This window comes from Mesocricetus auratus, unplaced genomic scaffold (genome assembly GCF_017639785.1).
Source record: "Mesocricetus auratus isolate SY011 unplaced genomic scaffold, BCM_Maur_2.0 Super-Scaffold_100018, whole genome shotgun sequence".
NCBI classification, from domain to species: Eukaryota; Metazoa; Chordata; class Mammalia; order Rodentia; family Cricetidae; genus Mesocricetus; species Mesocricetus auratus.
In genome coordinates this window covers 2,228,032-2,250,798 of record NW_024429199.1, presented here as the reverse complement: position 1 = coordinate 2,250,798, position 22,767 = coordinate 2,228,032, and the positions used below count along the sequence as shown (strand labels likewise).

Here is a 22,767-nt window from a genome sequence, read left to right as displayed (position 1 = left end):
CCTGTGCAGCAGGCAGAGGCCCTCAGACTCTCGCCACCATTCTGTGTGGGGCACTTCCTATCACCGGGACTGACTTCTAGGAGAGCTGTAGCCTACCTAGGAGAAACACATAAGTACAGGAGAAAATGGATACATATCCAAGTATGTAAACACATAAGTACAGGAACTTGTTCTTGTTGTTTTGAGACAAGGTTTCTCTGTGTATCCCTGGCTGTCCTGGAACTAGTTTTGTAGACTAGGCTGGCCTCAACCTCAGATATCTGCCTGCCTCTGCCTTCCAAATACTGGCACTAAAGGCATGTGCCAGCTAATACAGGGATTTTTTAAGACACAGAAAGTAAATTAACATTTCCTATAGCCTTATCTTCAGTTAAAGCTTTCTTTGTGTAGACATACAGGACCATAGGCTGCCACTGCTTTTTTTAGTCACATTATAATACTGTTTGCTGGAGCATTCTCCAGTAAGCCAAAACCACATGGAGATACACAGCTTAATAGAAATAGGTTAATAAGAGAGAGCTATCCAATAAGAAGCCTGAGCCACCGGTCAAACAGTTTATAATTATTACAAGTCTCTTTGTGTTTATTTGGGTCTAAATGGCTGTGGGACCAGGTGGGAAAGTAACTCTGTCTACAAATGGCTAGTTCAGTTGGTAGAGCTTGAGACTCTTAATATCAAGGTTGTGGGTTTGTGCCCCACGTTGGGCGCCATTCTATACATCAGACTTCCTCAGTGTCTTGCTGGCGAATCCTGCATGCCTAGATTCTAACCCTGAGTTGTTCTTTCTTCCTGGAAGTCCTGCCTATTCTCTCCTGCCTAGCTATTGACCATTCAGCTCTTTATTAAACCAACTAGGTGCTTTAGGCACAAGGTAAGATGACATATCTTTACATAGTTTACTCAAATATCCTGCAACAGAACTGGAGTTACACACATGGTTTTGAGCTACTAGGTGGGTGCTGAGAATAAAACCTAGGTCTTCTGGAAGAATAGCCATTGCTCTTAATTGCTGAGGCATTTCTCCAGCCTCAGAGCCCATTTTTAATGTCAACCTACTGAGTAACTGTTAGGATAAAATCTTTTAGTATAACTTACGTATCATTCTTAATTGAAGGTATTTTTTAAATGGTTATAATCAGAGGAGGGGCTTGGTGGGATAATTAATACTTTTGGAGGATCTTTGAAAGAGCCATGTGGAGACCTACTATCTTATCAGTTTCCTAAATACACACACCCCACACACAATCCCCCCCCCCACATACACGCTAACTTGTTGAGTCAGTCCAGTCCAGATGGGATTTTGTCATCTCAGGAGCATATGTTGCAAATAAAAAACCCAGTGCCAGGTGTGGGGTGCCTCCCCTAACATTGGCCTCCAAAATAATCCAGGCTCTTGTCACCGCTCCTGGTTACCCACTACTTTCTGGCTGAATTTAAGGTCCATTCACCAGAGGTAATTAATGCTTGGTATTGGCTGCAGAGTTCACAGGACCCAGAAATGAACCTATTCCTTTTATTTTGTTAAATAGGCATAGTGTCGAACTGCCTTCTAAATTCTAAGTCTCCTTACAGGGTAATGCGGCTCTCAGACTTTATTGGGTAAGGTTCTTTGTCCAGTGGATGATGGTTAGCAAAGAAACAACACCAAAGAACAGAGAATAACCCCTGTGGAATGCTCAACGCCCTTTTTAAAGGGACAGCTATGTCATACCCCTACCCCAAGGCTGAGGGACCAATGCTGAAAGGGGACCTAAATGAAACCATGTCCTTTGAACACAACATGATGGCTGTACACAGGAACCACAGAAGCTGTGGTTGCCCACATAAAACCAACATGGAGGCTTATGAGCCCCCATCCCTAACTGAGCAGCTATGGACAGGTGGTGGCTTCTGGGCAAGGGAGAGCAGTTTTCTATGAAGGTATGGCTCCTGGTGTGTCAGCCACACTCCAGGGGATGGTCTCACACCCAGGAGTATACGAGCAAAGTGGAGATGATGGATTATCAAAGAAAATAAAAAACATAAAAGTTGTGTGTCCTGGGGGTAGAAACAGGAGGTGGGAGTGGACCTGGGAAGGTTGGGTGGGGGATATGATCAAAATACACTGTTTGAAATTCTCAAAGAACTAATAAAACATTTCAATGTATAAAAGTGGTCCATAAACCGGGCATTGGTGGCGCATGCCTTTAATCCCAGCACTCGGGAGGCAGAGGCAGGTGGATCTCTGTGAGTTCAAGACCAGCCTGGACTACCAAGCGAGTTCCAGGACAGTCCTCAAAGCCACAGAGAAACCCTGTCTCGAAAAACCAAAAAAAAAAAAAAAAAAAAAAAAAAAAAAAGTGGTCCATAATATTATACAGAACTCCTAGAAATTAGTTAAAAATAAAGTGTCTATAGGTAATAAAAACCTCACACAAAAGACACAAATTAAAGGTATGTCTGGACTCCTGATATGAACCACACCCACAGCTTTCTCATTTCTAAAGATAATAGCCATCAATAGTTCTTAAAAACAGAAAAAGATTATTTATAGATCAAAGCACTTCTCTTTTGGTGTCTTTTCTGTCAATCAGCAGGTGATACAGAAAAAAGTTCTTCAGATTCTGGAAGCATGTAAATCTTTTAGATTAGAGTGTCATTGATTCAGTCCTTACCATTATAGGGTGTGTGTGTGTGTGTGTGTGTGTGTGTGTGTGTGTGTGTGTGTGTGTGTGTGTGGTATGTGCATACGGATGTACACACAATTGGAGGCCAGAGGCCAGATAAAGATGTCAGGTGTCCTGCTCTATTATTCCATCTCATTCCTTTGAGACAGGGACAGTCATGAAATCTGGAACTAGGCTAACAGCCAGCAAGCCCCAGTGACCCTCTTACCTCCAACTACAACAACGCTGGGGTTAAAGAATACATGCAATTTACTTGGTGCTCTTGAAGCAGCTAGGTGTCTGTGCAGCAAGCACTCATGTCCACTGAGCCCTCTCAAAGCCCACGGGTAGTTCTGAGTGATTGCTACTGTGGAAGTTAGTTATACACTAGTTCCCTTCTTAGGCATCTCTAGGGGTCTGAACAGGGCTGAATCCACATGGTTTCATTAAGGAATATGATGAATGGAAGCAGGGTTCTTTCCTGCTTCTGATAGTTACTTGCTACATAATCTTAGTTACGTCGTTTCCTTTCTCTTGACCCTGAAAATCATTAAGCGTTATGTAGCTATGTGGTGGTAAGAGCGCCATGATAGTGAACTTTATCATTATTCTTTCCTGGGCGTTTGTTTCCTCAGAACTGAGTTCTTACAAACTCTAGCATCAACCCCCCCATCTTCCCTGCTGTGTTTGTTCAATCTTCCCAACTCTTCTCAACAGCTGTCAGGTTTCAAGCCTTACTTCTAAAAAGCAAGGCAATCACTTCTGGAGGGCCCTGCCTGTAATCACAGGTGGGGGAGGCAGAAGAGCGCAAGTTTAAGGACAGACTGAGCAGCCAAATCCTTCCTCAAAAAGGAAAGCAAAAAATATATAAAAATTATAGTCTGCCAGTTTTAGAAATGTTAACTTTACATTGACTTTTATTCTTATAGTTTTCATGGTTCTGTTCTTATTTTGTAAGCAGGCAGCATAGTGGTTTAGGAGTAAGACTCCTTGAAGATGAACCCTATGGTGTCCTAACAAAGTCTCTTAGACGGTTCCTCTGTCTATAAGATGGGAATCATAAAACTACCTATTTCAAAGAATTATATGAACTGGATCAACATAATGTAGCCAAGTAGAGCTTGACACTTTTAAAACACATGTTCCAAAACATTTTAGTTATTATAATAGGTAGTGAACACCTGTGATCTGAAAGCTTTGAGTACCATGTTTATGCTGGGGGAGGTGGCTTGTTTGGTAAGGCGCCTGAGGTACAAGCATAAGGACTTGAGTTTGGATACTTAGCACCAACAGAAGTTGAATGTGATTGTATACATAACCCTAGAGTATTGTATGTGCACACCCACAATGCTAGCACAGTGGGGAACGGAGCCTCAGGGTCCTCCACACTCACTGGCTAGCCCATCTAGAGGTGGATAGTATTGAGGAAAATTCATGACACCAGTCACTGGTCTATACACACACACACACACACACACACACACACACACACACACACAAAGAATTCTTACTCAACCTATATTATCCAAAATCGTTTGCGCCCAATACTTCATAAATAAAATCACAGATGTACCTAATGGTACCAAGAGAATACAAAAGAGAAAAAAGCCCTTTGAATTCTCAAAATAACTTAAGTTATCCACTCCTTTTTGTTTTGAGACAGGTCTTGCTGTATAGCCTGGAATTTGCTATATAGACCAGGCTAATCACCTGCCCCTACCTCCTGAGTGCTGGGATTATTGGTGTGAGCCACCACACCCAGCTAGGATCACTACTTTTAACAGTATATCAAACCTATACTATGTCCAGTAGGTAATTTGTAAGGGGTACAGGAGACAACTTTTCGTGAAGCAGAATGCTCAATGCCTTTCCCAGCTCCCCCATTTCCTCCTCCTTTCCCCAAGAGAACCAAACCCAGGCTTGTTGGTGAGTGAATCTCCAGCCCCTAGGCCATTGAGCTTAAGTGACAGTATCACTTCTGGGTATGTTCTGATTTATTTGTTTTTTTGTTTGTTTCTGAATAGACCTCACTTTTTAAAACTTAACAAAAGAACACAAGAACTATTTCAATTTTCCAACTTTTAGCAATGAATTCACATCCACCTGAATATCTAATCTTCCTTCTAGAAACTGCTTTTCTTCCTATATTTTTCACTTAAATTTTTTATGCACATAAGTGTTTTTACCTACATGTATGTTTGTGTACCACATGCATGCCTGGTACCCATGGAAGTCAGAAGAGGGCATTAGGTCTTCTTGGATTGGAGTTTTGATGGCTATGAGCTGCCATGTAGGTGCTGGGAATTGAACTCCAGTCCTCTGGAAGAGCAGGCAGTGCTTTCAACCTATGAGACAAATCTCTGGCCCCACCCCCTTCCTGTATTCTTACTCTCACAAACAGCATCACCTCCCTGCTCTTCAACCTCAAGTACTGAGGATTTCAACACCTACTGGGTTTCTCAATTCAACCATCCTCTATCACTGACTAGGTATACTATCATAGAGGTGAATCATCTATGGCCCCTGGAGGGAGTCTCCTGCTACTCAACCAGTCTTACTGTAAGTATCCTATTATCTCTCTGGAGTACAATAAGATCAAAACCCAGCAGTGTCATTTCAACGTGTCACACTCTTCAGCAACTGCTCAGTGCCTTCAGAACAAAGCTGAAGCAGCTTGTCAGGGCCTCACAGACCTCTGTGACTGCTGGCTCTCTCACATTCCTCCTGTCTATACCGCTCTCTCACACGGCTGTAATCCCAGTGCTCTCAAGGTAGAGGGGGAGAGGAAGATCAGAAGCTCAAGGTCATTATCCTTGGCTACTTAAAGGCTAGCCTGAGTTATACAAAACCTTGTCAAGAACAAAGCAGACAAGGAGGGAGCAGGGAGGAGGGTAGGTGGGGAGGAGGAAACAATTCATAAGTCCTCTTCATTTAATTGTAAGCCTTGAGGATCGGTGGCATTGAAATTCCCACTAAACTGGAGTGGATTAAAAGCAATGAGGTATTCCAAGATAATCCTATGAAGTGACCTCAACAGTCAGGGTTGTAGCTCAGTGGCAAGGAAACTGAGGCACACACGAGGTCACTGCAATTCAAGGTCAATGAAAGTTGTTCATGCCATCCCTATTGCAGCTAGACAGAAGTGTCTAAATAACCCAGCAGGTTTGTCATAATAAATACCTCTTTGCTTGGTATCAACAGTTCAAAGTGTGTTATTCCAATTCTTATAGCAGGCTCCCAGAGCTTCGACTGCTCCACATTTGACTCATCTGAGATAAACAGTGTTCTGGAGGCTGACGTCACCTGATGATCATCTATTGATGGAGAGAGGTACTAATGGGGATCTGTGCAGACACCATTAAGTCTGCACTCTTTTTCAAGCAGAGTTGTTGGCACAGCTATTAAGGTCATAGTCTAAGGAATGGAGTACGTTGTTGCTTAGCACAGAGGGCAAAAGGACAAAACCCAATTGTTTTGTCCAGCTGAGACGGAAGCTTAAGTTGATCACGTACATTTTACCTAAACTATACCTACAAAAATGTATTCTTTCAGTTCTGCATTAGTTTCCAACATCCTCCTTCACTTAGCTGCCCCAATGCTGAAATGCTGAGGGTCTGTGAATGTCTGCCTAGCAGCCAAAATCTAAAAGCCTACTAGAAAAGATCCCGTGAGCTGGTTATGGTGGCACATGTCTGTAATCCCAGTGCCTGGGAGACTGAAGCATCACAAGTTTGAGACCAGTATTACTACATAGGTGAGTTCTAGGCAGCATGAGAGACCTCATCTCTCAAACAAACAACAACAATCTACCAAGTGTCTGTAATCCCTACCACTTTAGAAGTTGGGGCGAAGTACACCATGAATTCAGGATTCAAGCTCAGCCTTAACAACAGAGTGGAGACACTGTCTCAAAAAAACACCCTATGAGTTGGGTATCCTGGTGCACACCTTTATTCTCAGAACTTGGGAGACAAAGATGGGCAGATTTCTATGGGTTCAAGGCCAGTGTAGTCTACAGAGTGAGTTTCAGGCTAGACAAGACATTTCTATCAGAAGGAAAAGCCACCCCATGAAACTCTGTTTAGCGATAACTAAACATTACAGGTTATCACTTCTCGAGAATCTCTTATTCCACACAGGGACTATTTCATGTCAGCATAATTCACTTCACATAAAAATGACTTTTACCAGTCAGCAGTGGCATACGCCTTTAATTCCAGCACTCAGGAGGCAGAGTGAGTTCCAAGACAGCCAGGGCCAATCAAAAAACAAAACAAAGCAAAACAAAGACATTTTCAGGAAAATGTTAGAAATCAGTGTGTAATTTTTCATTCTATCTCAGTTCCAAAAATGCATAACACATGCCAAGCTGCTAGGAGCTGGAAGAGAGAAGAGGAAGATGTCTCAGAGTTGAATACTCATGGACTTGGGTCCCTGAACTTGGTGTGAACTATTCCAAGGCCATTTGGCGCTCCACAAAAGGTAAGGCGGAGTCCCCAGAGCTGCTTTTATCACAGGAGTTAGCCTCCTGGGCATAGTAACACAGACTATTTCAGTACTTGAAGAGCTGAGGCAAGAAAATAAGGGCAAGAGGAAGAGATAGTTAAGTTCAAGGCCAGTCTGGAGGTACTTGGCCCACCTCAAAACAGAGCAAAGCAAAGCAACACCCAGCTTTGCCCCCTTAGATGAGAACTTGCTATAGTTACAAATTACAGTTAATAAAATACACAGAAAGACAAAACAGCAAGGCTAAAAAGAGGCATGCACCATGGTAAGTTCAATCATAGACAATACTTTTTGTATATGAATACTGCTAGTTTCTCATAGTTAAATTATATATTAGCCTGTGATACTTCACTGTGTTAGCTAGCTCAGGCACTAGAGTGTGTCCAGAAAGACAGTTGACAGACAAAAAATTATTTACATACTCTTCATTTAAAAAATAATAAATGCTCATTCTACAGAATTTGAAGATTACACTAAGAAATAAAAATCAGTGTAAATTTTATCAATTTGGGCCTTGTGGTGGTGGTGCAAGTCTTTGATCCCAGCACTCGGGTGGCAGAGGCAGGCAGATGGATCTCTGTGAGTTTGAGACCAGCCTGGTCTACAGATCGAGTTCCAGGACAGACTCAAAGCTACACAGAGAAACCCTGTCTGGGGAAAAAAATTACCAATTTGATATTATCCTAGACTACATAGTGAGTTCCAAGGCAGCCAGGACTATGTAGAGAGATACTGTCACAAGAAACAAAAAACAGCTGGGCGAGAGTGGTGCATGCCTTTAATCCCAGCATTCTAGAGGCAGAGATAGGTGGATCTCTGTGAGTTCAAGGCCAACCTGGTCTACTGAGCAAGTTCCAGGACAGCCTCCAAAGACACAGAGAAACCTTGTCTCAAAAAAAAAACAAAAAAAAAAAACAAGCAAAAAAAAAAAACCCCAAAAAACAAACCAATCCCCAAAACAATCAAACAAATAAAAATTAACATGTTTATATTAGTTCAGTCCCATCATTTAACCAAAGTTGAGATTGGAATACAGGTTCTTTAGGTTGCTCTTTTTATCTAATGTAGCGTAATAACATGTATATTATTTGATTAAAGTATGATTTTAATGAGCATATAAATATTTATGTAAGTTATTTTCTCATTAAGGTATATTTAACCAATTATAATGTTGGTATATGATACTTTTAGTGCTTTTAATACCATCAATACCTAACCCTGTTTCAGAGGAAAGCATGACTAGAGCCTTTAAGGACTTAAACAATGGTCTTAATTGTTATTGTCCTATGACTAGTTCTCTTATCAGAAAACTCCGTTTTAGAAAAATTTCTCAATGCTTTTGAAAACTACAACTGAGAAAAAACAGAATCTATAAAAACATTAAGGTAGGAATGAGGGGCTGGAGACAGCTCAGCGGTTAAGAGCGTTTGGCCGCCCTTCCAAGACTGCTGGAAGACATGGCTGGCTAGTCAGGTCCTCAGCCTCCCCATGGCCTGGCAGCTGTCCCATTAGCTCCACAGCACAGAGCTCCCTCCCTCCAGCAAAGCCCCCTGCTCTCTACCTGCCCTTACCTGGGAATGTCCCTGGGCCTGGAGGACTGACCTTATCAAAAGCTGCCTCTAAACCAGATGCAGGATTCATCTTTAGCTTGACCCTTGGCACAGATCCCTGCTGAGAAGACTTTCTCTAGGAGCTCTGCTGTAGGACACTACTGCCACACACTAAGCCTTGTGATAGGAGTGTGCCACTTAATGCAAATTAGGGTTTGTTCCCAGGCTCCCCAATCCTGATTCACCGATATCAATCTTCTGGAATGCTATCTTCATTAGTGCTCATGGGCTGCCAAACTTTCTGTTGCCCCATCTGCCTCTTTCCCCTGTAGGCCTGGTGGCCAACAGGCCCAGAGGGAAAAAGGAACCCCCACAAAGACCAAAGTTCGATTCCCAGAGCCCATATGGTAGCTCACAACAATCTGTAACTTCGGTTCCAGGGAATCCAGTGCCGTCTCTGGCTTTTGTGAGCACTGCACACATGTGGTGCACAGACACACAAACAAGCTGAACACCCATTCACAGCATAGAAAAATAAAGGAAAAAGTTCTTAAAGAGTAGGAATGAAGTTTCCGGGTTAACACCGGCTTGATTCTTCCACGTTCTATGACTCAAGATTGTGTCTACCAGCTAGCTTTCCTAGTGCAGGAAGGTGCTAGGCACATTACTGGAAGAGAAAAATCATCGCCAGTCATAACCAGCTGTGAACCCAGTGAGCTACAACAATGACTGCTTTGTAAGACATGGCCACTAATGCAATAATGGCATGGACATCACAATCAACCACTTTCTGCTTGGCTTTAAACTCCACAGGATGAACCCCAATCTTGGCACCATGATCCAAAAACCTGTGGCTAGACAGGTCAGAGGCCCTAGGGAAAATCCCACTACTATTATTTCACTAAATGGATACAGAATTAAATAAAGCAACTCTTGAAGACTGATTGCCATCAAGAGGACATGGATGACTATAAGGAAGTAGTACTTTTTGAACACAGCATGGCAGCTACACATGTGAATTCACAGCGCTTGTAACAGCATATACCATGCTTGTATAAGTCCAAGACGTACCAAGTTCAACATGGACACAAGAGTTGGGCATAAAAGCCCACACCTAGCTGTGGAGCTGTTGTTGGTAACTGTAAGTATATATATGTATATGTATACATATAGATATGGTGTGCGTGTTACTATTACTCAGATTTAAAGACAAACTTGTTAAACAATTTGCAGGAAGCTGGGAATGGTGGTGCACACCTTTAATCTCAGCACCTGGGCGGCGAGGGAGGTGGATCTCTGAATTTTGAGGCCAGCCTGGTGTACAGAGTGAGTTCCAAAACACAGGATTACACAGTAAGACCCTGCCTCAAAAATCAAAGCAAAACAACAGCAAAAACCCCACAAACTTCAGGAAAATGGACTTTAAGGTGTATATTAAGTAGGATCACACAATCTCAGCAAGACAAGAACACATGTTCTCTCCTCTTCCCAGTCTAGCCAAGTGCATGTGTGTATGGGAATGGCACAGAGGATACAGTGTAACATGCATGAAAGGCTAGGGTAAGGAGATAAGGAGATAAGGAAGGACTGAATACAGGTAGTGCATATGGCTTATGAGAGAGGATAGGGCTAGTTGTTTTCTAGTTCTATTCTGCTATGGATTTTGTTGTTTTGTGTTTGGTGGTGGATAAGTGCATAAAAACAAACCAAAAGTCTAATGTGAGGCTCAATAGCGCCCATTCCAAATGCCTATTCTTACTGTACACAAGTTTGTTGAGTTGACTCTGAGTCTGGTTATTTTTGATGTGTATGTTTGATGTGCAAGTTTTTTATAAGTTTGTAAAACTTTAAAAAACATATATACAAAGCAAAAATGGTAAACATAAGTTGGCCTATAGAAATGAAGACTAGGATGTGGACGCTGATCTGTGGTAGAGAATCGTTTAGCCTGTGGAAGGTCCTGGGTTCAACTGTCAGCAACATACACAAACGGAAAAGAAATTAAATATACCCGTGGTTGTACTAAAGAGTACAGACCTACAACCCACTAAAAACCATTAGGCAAAAACAAATCAAACAAAAACCAGACCTAGTAAAATTTCTTAAGTCAACTTCATAAGCTCAGGAAAAAATACATTTAAAAAAATTTTAAGTTGCGTAGGTGAGATAGCGTAGAGGGTAAAAGTGCTTGCTGCCCAAGCCAGACGATCTGAGGCAGTCCTGGAAGCCACAGCGAAGAAGAGAGCCTCTCTAAAGTCGTCCTGTGACTTCAAACATGCTTGGGACACATGTGCCACACGCACACGCACAGATCATAAACACACACTAATACGTTTTAAAAATTACAACTAAATTATCGAGTTCTCATTTAGACAAGGTGAAGAGACTAACTCAGACACTTGAAATGTAGAAGTGGCATTGGAGGTATAGTGGGAACTCAGCTGCCTTTCACAACTGAGAACTTACTATTAGTAGTTACTGCTGAACTGAGACTTCTGGAAAAAAAATAGAAACATGTATGTGGGTATAAAAAGAATGAATGTAATTTTAAATGCATGAAATATGACTGTCTACATAAAAACTGTAAGATAAACTAGACAATTCGTTAAGAAAATGTAATTTTAAGAATGTTTGTTTAGTCTGGCATTGGTGGCACATGCCTTTAATCCCAGCACTTGGGAGGCAGAGGCAGACTTCTGTGAGTTCAAGGCCAGCCTGATCTACAGAGTGAGTTCCAGGACAGGCTCTAAAGCTATACAGAGAAACCCTGTCTCAACCCCCCCCTAAAAAAAAGAAACTTTGTTTAGCTGGACATGATGTCATATACCTGTAATCTTGGTCTGAGGCATGATAGAGGATTGCCAATTGAAAGGTCAACTTGAGCTACATTCAAAACCCCATCTATTTTTATTTGGTATTTCAGCTCCTATAGTTTTGGGGGTAATGCCAAATAAAAATAGACTACTGAGACTGTTGTGAAACCCACAGAACAGAATAGTCTAGAAACAGACTCCTAAATACGGAAATGTGTTCATGAAAAATAAAGTATTTTTACGGGGAAATAATTGGCTGTTTAGAACATATGCTAGTATAAGATGTTATCCATACTGTCAAACTAGACATATCTACACAAACACACATTCCAAAAGACTTACCCACATATGGACAAGGGATAAGTAGCTGCTCCAGAAGAAAAGAAAGAATGTGTGTCTGACTTTAAGCAAGAAGACATTCCTTTAATAAGACTATCTGCAATTAAAAATTAAGTACAATGAGCCAAGCCTGGTAGTACATGGCTTGGTTCCAGTGCTCTGGAACTGAGGCAGGAAGATCATGAGTTCAAGGCTAGCCTGAACTACATATTGAGCCTGCTCAATAGTAAGAGAGAGAATATAAGGAATAAGGGGAAACTATACTGATAAATCCATATTAAAATTCAACCTTTTATATAACAGACATACCATTGACAGTCTGAACACACACACACAAACACACACACAAACACACACACACAAACACACCTTGGCTGACATTGACAAGACAGTTTTCAGCAAGTCAAAAGATGAAATACCAAGGAAACATTTTGAGCAAAACTGTTTGTTACTTAGGCAACGTGGGGAGGCTACAGGCAGATTTTTGTAAGCCTTCATGACAAAGCAGGGAACTAGAAGCACTAAACAGAGATTAGAGACAAACATGAATACAAAAAAGAAGGAAAAAACAGAAGCAGCTCAACTCATCAGGAAAATGCAAATTAAAACCACAATAAGCAGTTCCCAACTATTTAGGACGTTGAGGCAGGAGAATTGGTGGAGTTTAGGAATTCAGAGAGGTCAACTTACTTACTACCAACATTAAGAAAGTAACACTTAGAAGAGCACTGCTCACTAATTAGATTGGCAGGAAGTCTCACAAAGAAGCTTGTCAAGGCTAAACACTGGGGAGGCTCGGGAGGATGGGCATCCCTGGGAACAGACACTCTACTCTCTGGGAAGGCGCTTGCAACTAAAACACATACACATACATACATACATACATATTGATCAGAACTTGGAAAGTAAACTGTTTTCTATTCATATAGTGAAACATTATACAGCATCTAAAATTAAAACCCAATACACAATAACAACATAGACAAACTCTGGAGCCCTTGTTGAGTGGAGAGAAAAGCAAGTTAGAAGAAGATGGTTACCCTAATATATCATCTGTGTGAAATTGTTAGAAAACAAGGACAGGCAGACACTGTATGTAATGCTCCCTTTTCATTGGGAAAAATAACACAAAACCAAGGGAGCTAACATACTAACACTGTTCATTGCAGACGGTAGAGAGCTCATACCATTACTGGAGTTTTCAGAGCTTTGTTTGGACATTTGTGTATTCATTTTTGTAAAAAATCTGTCTTAGATTGTACGTATATGGAAGGTATAGTTGGTAAACACATCTTTCCAGAAAGGCAAAGTGAGCACAGACTTAAGAATTTTTGTTTTCAAAGATTCTATCCATTAACATATGCTAGAAACAGGAAATTTAGACAAATAGTCAAAGACACAAATTTGGAAACACCAAAGACACACACACAAAAGAAGACACGGTATGGTTGTGAATGTGGGTTATTAATTTAACCATGTGGATGGCAGTAACAGGAAGAGAGAGAATGGTGTTGAGACTAGAAAGGAGAATTGTGAACAATTTTGAAATCAATACTGCTAAGGAATTAAACTGATAAAACATTAAAATCTAAAATTTCAAGTCTAAGAGTAAAATTTTATGATTCACTTGTACAACATGCATGTACTAGAGCGCACGTGCATGAGCACTCCTCCCCCCCAACACACACACAACTTAACTGACATTGACAAGACAGTTTTCAGCAAGTCAAAAGATGAAATACCAAGGAAACATTTTGAGCAAAACCGTTTGTTACTTAGGCAACGTGGGGAGGCTACAGGCAGATTTTTGTAAACCTCCGTGACAAAGCAGGGAACTAGAAGACACAACAGCCTGGACTGATAGCACACAAGCACCTGTCAGTTAATAACAGACGACACAGGATGGCCTGACAGAACTGTGAGTGCTGTCCCCAGTGTTTCAGCTATACTGGAGACTGACCTCAAGCTTCCCTGCCAAGAATGACACTTCATATAGCTGTAAGGGGTTGGTAAACTGGGTTTTTACTTTGCTTTTTGTTTTTAGTTTTATTATTTGGTAACAATAATTTCAGACCCAGTAGAAACTTTAGTAAACATATTTAAACGCAAAAACTAAATTTTCTCAAAAAGTCAGCTCAAGGTGGATCACAGACCTTCATGTAAAACACTAAACTTTAAAACTTGTAGAAGGTAACAGAAAATCTAGTTGACCTTGGGTATGACGACATTTTAGATACAACACTAAAAGCACAACATATGAAAAATAACATTGTTAAACTGGATTTCATTAAAATTTAAAACCATTTACAAAGGAAAGCCTTAAGAACATGAAAGACAGGCAAGCCAGACATAGAGAAAACATTTGCAAGAACAGGCTTCTAAGACAAAAGAATTCTTTATACAACACACAGTCCAACTAAAAAGTAAGCAAAGGTCTTCAGAAACCCCACCAAAGAAGACAGGCAGGTGGAAGCCAGCACAGTAAATGTCCCAGTGCCACTGGGGACTGGCTAACTGAAGATAACTGTCCTGCCAACGATGTGGAGCAACAGACTCTCATTTGCTGGGGCAGCAGCTGTTTCTTACAAAGTTAAACGTAGGGTCACTGTATGAACCAGCCTTGGGCTGAAAACTTATATCCACAAAAGTTCTCTAACTGAACATTTTACAATACTTTTATTCTTAATTACCATACATTTTCAAAGAAATGAGCTCTTTAGTCAAGAGAAGAATACATCAGATGACTCTCCACAAAGGCCAGGTTTGCCCAGCATGAGGAGGTCCCGCCTGCTGCCACCCTTATGAGGTGACACCTGAAGGAGAGCAGGCCTGCTTTTTTTCCTTGCTGCCACTCAAGCCACTTTATAAAAACCCCAGTTCTGCCAAGCTCAGTATTGCAGGGTTTTACCGGCCTCATGATCACAAATAAAGACAGCCCATTTCTCTAAATTTGTTGAAAATTTATCTTTTGACACTGGGGAAGGGGCAAAAATCACTATTACAGTTAATCCTTAAACAACATGGGGTGAGGAGCACCAAATCCCATGTCATGTAACTTCTGTCTCCTCCCTCCCAACAATCTACCTACCAGTTGCTGACTAGAAGCTCACTGGCATAAACAGGCAGTTTCTCGTTGACACTTACTTTGTTGGTTATGTATTGTATTGTATTTTACAACGTATTGTATCATGCAACATAGAAAGCAGGTTAGAGACACAAGGGATCATGTCTTAAATTATAAATTTTGGACAATGTCATGCATGTATGCAATGTATTGTAAACATTTTTCTCCCTTGTGACACAGGAAGGAGGTCACTTTTTACTGTGACATAGGATTTACTAGAAGGAATGACTGTTCATATGCAAATCATTAATAACATGAAGTGTACTGATGACGGGGCCTCCAACTCCTGGGCTCGAGAGACCCTTCTGCCTCCCAGGTGGCTGGGACTACAAGCTTGCTGGATGGGCTTGGCTTCCCAAACATTGCAGTGGATATTCCCAGTCCAGTTCACCACAACAGCAACCAGAGTAGGCTCTGAAACGGTGACAGTCCATAGTATTATCACAGTTAGTCTGATACACTTAAGATTGTTTTTCACATAGCCCAGGCTGGCCTCCACCTAGCCAGATCAAGGCCAGCCTGAACAGCTAAACATCTGTCTGAAAATGAAAAGAGAAGAGGGCTAGGGATAACATCACTCAGTAGTAGAGCGCTTTCACAGAATGTAGATGCCCTAGGTTCAACCCCTCAGTACCACAAAATAATCACAATCTGGGCCAGAGCTGAACACCAACATGCACAAGGCCATAGGTTCAAAGCCTGCTACCATCCTTGTCATTCAGCCAGGTGGTGGTGTATACCTTTAATCCCAGCACTTGGGAGACAAAGGCAGGTGGATCTCTGTGAGTTCAAGATCAGCCTGGTCTACAAAAGCTGGTTCCAGGACAGGCTCCAAAGCTACACAGAGAAAACATGTCTCGAAAAACCAACCAACCAACCAAACAAACACAAAAAAACTTGTCATTAAAGAGCCAACTACGCAGTGAACCAGTGTGTTTATGTATGCAAAATCTGCTCACAGAGGCACAGAAACTAGACTGCAATATGAATGAGTTTGAACTAAGGACTCTGTTGCAAGATGTTTGGTTATACCATGTAAAAATATGTCACTGTAATTGGTTTAATAAAAAGGTAAATGGCCAATAACTGGGCAGGAAGTATAGCAGGGATTTCTGGACAGAGAGAGCTCTGGGAGGGTAGAGTCGCCAGCCAGACACAGGATTACCAGGATGGCCAAATGGAGATGAGGTACACACATGTGGAAGAATGTAGATTAGAAAATAAAGATTAACTTAAGTTATGAGCTAGTTAGAAACAAACCTAAGGTAAGGCTGAGCTTTTACAATTATGTCTCCACGTCCTTACTGGGGAGCCAACAGTCCTGACAAAAAAGTCCAGCCACAGAGGTCTTCCCTTAAAGAGGAATGGAAGCTGAGAAAACACAGCTCAAAAGGTCAGGGGAGGCAGCCCACGCTCGCTCTGCCATGGAGGCTTCTCACAGTTTAACAGGATTAAGTGACCACGGCATATACTACATCTCTCTTGTTGATTCGAAGTTCCACAGCAACATGATAGTTTCTTGTGTAAATTTCCTACAGGAAGGAAAAAAAAAACCTAGCAAGAAAACCAATATGCTATTTACTTGGCAGGCACGTATGTTAATAAATTATCATCCTGATAAATTTACCATCATGTATTAATGCATGTATTTGTGTGTGTATCTTACAATTCTTGTATATTAGCCAAGATTGTGTTTCTAAGCCCACATGAGTTAGGAGCCCTATTTTGTTGTTTTTAGCAATGAGTTCCATTGATTTCATTCTATTTCATCAATGAATTTCATAATGAATGTCCAGGTTTGAGGCATCCTGAAGGTCAGTTTCTCCCTGACTAGTGCACAATTCTGGTAAAGTAGCCATATCTTTTCAGACTTTTATACACAGAGTCCTGTGCTGGCTCTGAGAGGTTGGTCTGGAAATTCTAGCTTCAAGCAGCCTTTCAGTCCAAGTCTTGCACTTAGCAGGGAATACAGATGAGCACAATGTGAACTGCTCCTAACCATCCTTCCTGCTTTTTCTTCTTATAGTGTTGGAGACTGAACCCTGGGCATGAGTACATGCTAAGCTACCACTGAACTTTATGCTCAACCTATCTTCCAACTGGACAAAACATGCAGGGCTACATTTTTAAAAATTAATGCAATTCTATTTTATTTGGGTGAGCACCACATTTCTTAGCAGTAAGTTTCACTCTCCCTTGGGACATGGTCTCTTGTAGGCCAAGCTGGCCCTGAATTTAATACTTAACAGTATTAAGTGACCTTCTTTTCTCTTGTTGATAAGTTCCAAGGAATGATAGTTTCTCGTGTAAATTTCCTACAGGAAGAAAAAAAAAAAAACCGAGCAGGAAAACCAATATGCTATTTACTTGGCAGGTATTTCCAACTATTTTAATAACTTATCAAGTTTTGCATGGAGTGCACAAGGCCCTGAAACTCCTATTCCAGTTCCCAAGTGCTGAGATCACAGATATGTACCTCACAGGCTAGCTTTGCCCTTTCCAGAGGAATGATGGGTTTCTGAACCCAGTTCCCATGCGTCTCCCCTACAGTCTAATCTCATTTCAGTCCCTTTACCTCTGTGCCTCAGTTTCTTCCTTTCAGTAAGGACTTCTTTTTTTTTAAAGGGGGGGGAAGGTGGGTGTAGAATCACATGGAAACTTCTAGAGAGCCACACACACAGACACACACATGTATACACACACACAGCTAGTCCAACAATGGCTGTCTCTCAGTGGAAAGTCTAAGAATCCAATAGTTCTCCATCCACTAGGATGGACGTCTCAGCTGTCTTTATTGTACATCTTTGGAATTCCAAAGAAGCAGGCTGCAATGCCTCGGCAGCGGGCTAGAAAAACTTGCCAGTGAGAATGAGGACGAGCAGGTGACAGGCAGAAGTGTCTTTCTTCCCAGTCCTTTCTATGGGCTGCTGTGAGACGGTGTGGCCCAGATTTAGGCTGATTTCTGAACTCAAATACTACAATTAACTAAAAATCCTTCCAAGATGTGCCCAGTCACTGGGTTTTCAGTTAATTCCAGATGTAGTGAAGCTGACAAAGAATGGCCACCACAGAGCCTTTGCTCTCATTAAAGGGACCACTTGCACACCAGTAGGATATGCAACTAACACTGGTGCTAGTTTTTACTCTATTTTAGAGCATTGCCCAGAGATCTTAGAGCTTGTTATTTTAATTAAAATCATCCTAAAAAGAAAAACAAAAGAACTGTTTCCTGGTGTTAAAATGTTAGGTAGGCCAGCTGTTGCAGAGTAGGCCAGTGGGTGGATGGTATTTAAAAATGGTATTACAACACGGCAGGACTCAGCAAACTATGGTTAATGAGTGATGACACCGTAGGCAAGGATGAAAATGTGCAAGAATCTGTAAGTGAACGAAATACTCGAGGGAGATAAATTCTACTATGACATCTGAAAGAGTTTGCTAGGAAAGAGAAGAACAGATGAAGAGGTGATCTTGTAGTTGAGATCTGTGGATGATTTGGTCTTGGCATTTTTATGAAGTTGGTTTCACTTAATCACAGTTTAAGAATTGTTTGCTCTGCAGATATCTTAATAAATATCTCATAAAAATAGACATTTTTTCTAAAATGCTTTCATTATATACTTTCTTCCACCTATCAGCCACCTAGCCTTTTTCATAAACAATATGTAGTACTTTTGAAATTACTGTGAGAAAGTGTTTTCACCCATTGGTACAATGCTTATTCACCTTTCCCCAAACAAGGTCTTGCTAAGTAACTCAAGCTGGTCTTGAACTTCTGATCCTCCTGTATCGGAGTGCTGAGATATCAAACAAGGGCCAGCACACACAACAAACGTCAAGCATCTGTTGAGTCTGTGTTGGAATCAGGCTGAGTGAACCAGACACTAGCTGCTCTCAGGTATTCAGCCTTTACAGGGCCAGGCGCCAATCATATTGTGGAAAATGTAATTGAATGCATTTGTAACACATTAGCCAATAAAGATACATGCCGTAGTAAGAGCAAATTTGTTTCTTTCTCTAATTAGAGACATGTCTTTGAGCAAAAAAATAGTTGAGCTAAGATCTTCAAAGGAAGACGAGTCAAAGACATGATGTGGTAGTCTAGACAAAGGAAACAGAGATTCTGTGTCTCTTATCAACACAGTCAATGGTCTTCTCAAACAACAAAGTTACAATTTAAAAGCCTTAAATCATCTTTATTTTCAAGTCCATAAAATAAGCTGAATGTTTCAGTGGGTGGCAGAGAATGTAGCTTTGTAGCTAGAGAGGCTAAAACACAGAGCAGAAACAGCCAGAGCAGACTGGTCATTTTCAAGTAACTTTCTGCCAAAGGTCAGGGCAGAGAGACAGCACACAAGGAAGTAACTAGTTAGCATCAGATCACTTCATGTTATTATTTGGAAGGACTAAAGAATGTAGGGATCAATGCAGAAGGAACACGGATGTCATACCAAATGGCTAATTTGGGAAATTCCATTTCCTCTCATTCTCCTGACTTCTCAGGCAAAGTAACAACTTAGCTTCAGTTTGGATATGTGTAACATTAGCAGGGATGGCCATTTTGATTTTTTTTTTCTTTTTATCTGATCTGGGGGTTGGGGGTGGGGCAGCACAAGAGCCCAAGTCCAAAGCAATGCCTTCCTATAACCTCTATTTAATCTCTACACTGACAAACGTAGTGGTCAGTTCTCATTTCATTGGGCCTAGAACATTTAACAGAATCATTCTGAACTTTCTTCATTTTGCTTCTAGGACAACACATTGGGGGTTTTCCCCTCTAAGCTGGCTGCTCCTTCAGAATCACACCTGCCAATAACTCCAAATACATTGAACTTCAAGGAGTGTAATCAAACATTACAAGAAACCTCAAACTACAGCTAAGTCTTCCTCATTTCTCTTCTATATCCCAAGACAAGTGGCCAATATACTGCCCTCTACCCTCTCATATACAAATGTGCACACTTTTCCATGACAGCAAGTGGCAATCCCTTCCTTTTGTTCTACTGGTTTGCTTCCTGTGAAACAAGGTCCCAGGCTGTCTTCAAACTCCTGCCTTCACTTCCCCAGTAAGGGACGGCAGATATACACCACTGGGGGCTTATTTCCAATTAGTTCTGTAACTCAGGTTCCTCTGACCCAGTCCTTCCACAACGTCTCTGCCCATTCCTTCCTTCTTTCCTTAGTGCTTAGACTGAAGTAAGCCCCACTTAGATGATCATGATGCCAGCTATGGGATCATCTTTAGAATCCACAACAGCCAGTGACGTCAGCAACTCCCTCCTTTCTTTATTTCTACGACAAACAGTATCTGCTGTTCCCTCAATTACTGCAAAGCATATAAATTAACTTGCAGATAAGTAATTGGAAAAGCCTGCAAACAAAACAACCTTTAGATCCCCTCAAGCTTTGAGACTAGAAGCTCCATCCCTCTACCCTCTCAGTACTGCAGGCCTTTGAATATAGGTGATCCCACCCTGCGAGCTCATCTAACAACTGTCCTGAGGTGGCAGGCAACCAGCTTGTGTGGCCCAGCAACAATCCTCCTCAGACAGAAAAAGGAACCTTCCCACCCCCCACAACCAAGCACTCTCCATTACTTCCCAATTGGCTGTCATCATTTCACATGTATTCTCCATCACTTACTTTCTGTCTCTTCTTAGAATACAAGCTCTGACCTTAGGGGCATACTGCTCAATGATGTCCTATTACACCGAAGATACTCAGCAAATACTAGTTGGCTGAAGCCTCAATGCTGTTCTTTTGGTCTTTATCTCCCTTGGGATGAAGACTTCCAAGGCCAGGCTAAATGTTCCTCTAGCCACTCCAACAATATTAAACGGTATTACAACTGTGGATTTATACATTTGTTTTACACACTAATAAGATGAGGGTGTATCCTTTTCACTGTTATCCATACTCAAGGCCCAATTAGTTTGTTTGTTAATTTATTTTATGTACGATTGTGCTGGTTGCATGTATGATGGTGACCCCATGGATGCCTGGTGTTTGCCCAGGTCAGAAGACAGCATCAGGTCCTCTGGAACTGTATTTAAGCATGGTTGTGAGCTGCCACGTGGGTGCTGAGAATCGAACCCAGTCCTCTGTAAGGACAAGTGTTCTTAACTGTTGAGTAATCTCTCTAAGTCCTGGTTAATATTTTATGACTAAACTTACTCAGCAAAGCAAAGGATTAAAATTTAATCTGATTACCAGTCTACTACAAGCCTTCCAAACCTGAGTTTTCTCAAGTATAATGACTTCAAAACACCTTTAGAGAAATAACTGAATCATTCAAAGATAATAAATTTGGGAGGTTTTTGTAGGCTTCTTTTCATACAGAACCTTTCAAAACCTGTTAGACTTCAAACCTAACACTGGGCGTTCTTTTCAGTCTCTCACAACACGGACTTGCTTTCAGAGCTCTCCTTCGGATTCTATTTGACTGAGGAAATGCAGCACAAAAATCCGTGGGAGAGCAAAAGTGCAATTGCGGAGCACAGGGATCCCCAGTCCAGCCAGCACGGATTCACAGGCGAGAGGCCTGCGGAGGCAGCAGCATGGAGCCTTTCCCTGTTTGTCTGGCTTAAGCTGCTCCTCGACCTTTCAGATTGTGATCGTCAAACCCTCGCCTCAGTCACCCACCGAGAAGGTGTTGGGCACCTGCACTTCTCTCCCCGCAACGCACTGGGGAAAGGCACTGGCCTAAAAGGCAGCAATCCCAGATGGCTTCGGCTCCAGAATTCCGGAGGAAATGGAGAAAGGAAAAACACTTTAAACGAACAGGTCACCGCCAAGCCTACCGCGCTTACCAGATGGACGTTCTCAGTGAACCCTGGCCTCCAGAACCGTTGGTTCGCCGGCAGCGGCAAGTGCTGCGGTGGCATGTGGGGGTTGTAGTTTCTGTCGCAAACAGACGCCGTCGGCAGCATTGCAACTACATTTCCCAAAAGCCAGCGCCAAGACGCCCTGCCTACCGACTCTGGGGTCTTGCCGTCACAATTTAGGTTAATCTTCAACTATACCCCATTCTATTAGGGATACCATCGAGCCCTTTATTTGTCGTGTCTTTCTCGCGCGATACACATCTCCTGGCATTTGTGCTCCTTACTTTCCCTTTTCCCCCTTCCCTTCTTCAGGCCAGCGCCACCAAACGTCGGGAACGGAAATCGCCGCCGAGGGCGCATGCGCCGCCACCCCACCCCAGCCCCCGGCGGCGCGCACGCGCAGCAGCCGGCATGGGTTGGCGGCGCGCGGCGGACTTGGGGTCCGGAGGTGCTCGGCCCGAGGGCGGGGCTCTTCCCTGTGGCTGCCTCGGCGGGTCGCGAGTCCTGGGCGGAGAGGCAGGCATGGGGCAGGGGCGGCTCCTGGCGGTCCCGGGCGGGGACAGGGGAGGGGCTGGGGGTGAGGACCCCGTCTCCCCTCCCTGCTCCCGCCCTCTGGGCCGAGCCCCACCGTCGGGGCTGGGCGAAGGGGCGGGCTCTGTGCCTCCGGCCCTGTGCTTCGCAGCGTAGCCCGGGGCTCGGGGACCGCGGAGTCGCGGGGCGCCCTCCGGCGTGGCGGCGGTGGGCGAGCACAGAAGGGTAGGAGAGGCGGCGGTGTGTCCCGGGGGACAGGAGCCGGCAGGGTCGGGGACGCTGACCTCCGTGGCCGCTGACACCGCGACCGGTGGACACTGCCGTCCCCGGAGCGGCGGAGCCTCGGGCCCCAGCAGCCAGGGGTGAGGGTCTGTCGCCAAGCCCGCCGGCGCCCGCCCGCTGCCCGGCCGAGGCGCTAGGAGGAGCCGAGGGGG

At 42.8% G+C, this 22,767-nt stretch overlaps 1 protein-coding gene across 2 annotated transcripts in view; it reads right to left on the bottom strand.

Moving 5' to 3' along the window:
• The window catches only part of Cep57l1 (centrosomal protein 57 like 1), a 53,631-nt gene extending 31,503 nt beyond the window's left edge, over window positions 1-22,128 (bottom strand). For both annotated transcript variants that reach the window (XM_040728395.1, XM_005073228.4), the window contains exon 1: window positions 21,788-22,128. In XM_040728395.1, coding sequence (XP_040584329.1) covers window positions 21,788-21,907 — 120 coding nt within the window. In that variant the 5' untranslated portion in view covers window positions 21,908-22,128. The remainder of the gene's footprint in view (window positions 1-21,787) is intronic.
• Between the last annotated feature and the right edge of the window lie 639 nt (window positions 22,129-22,767).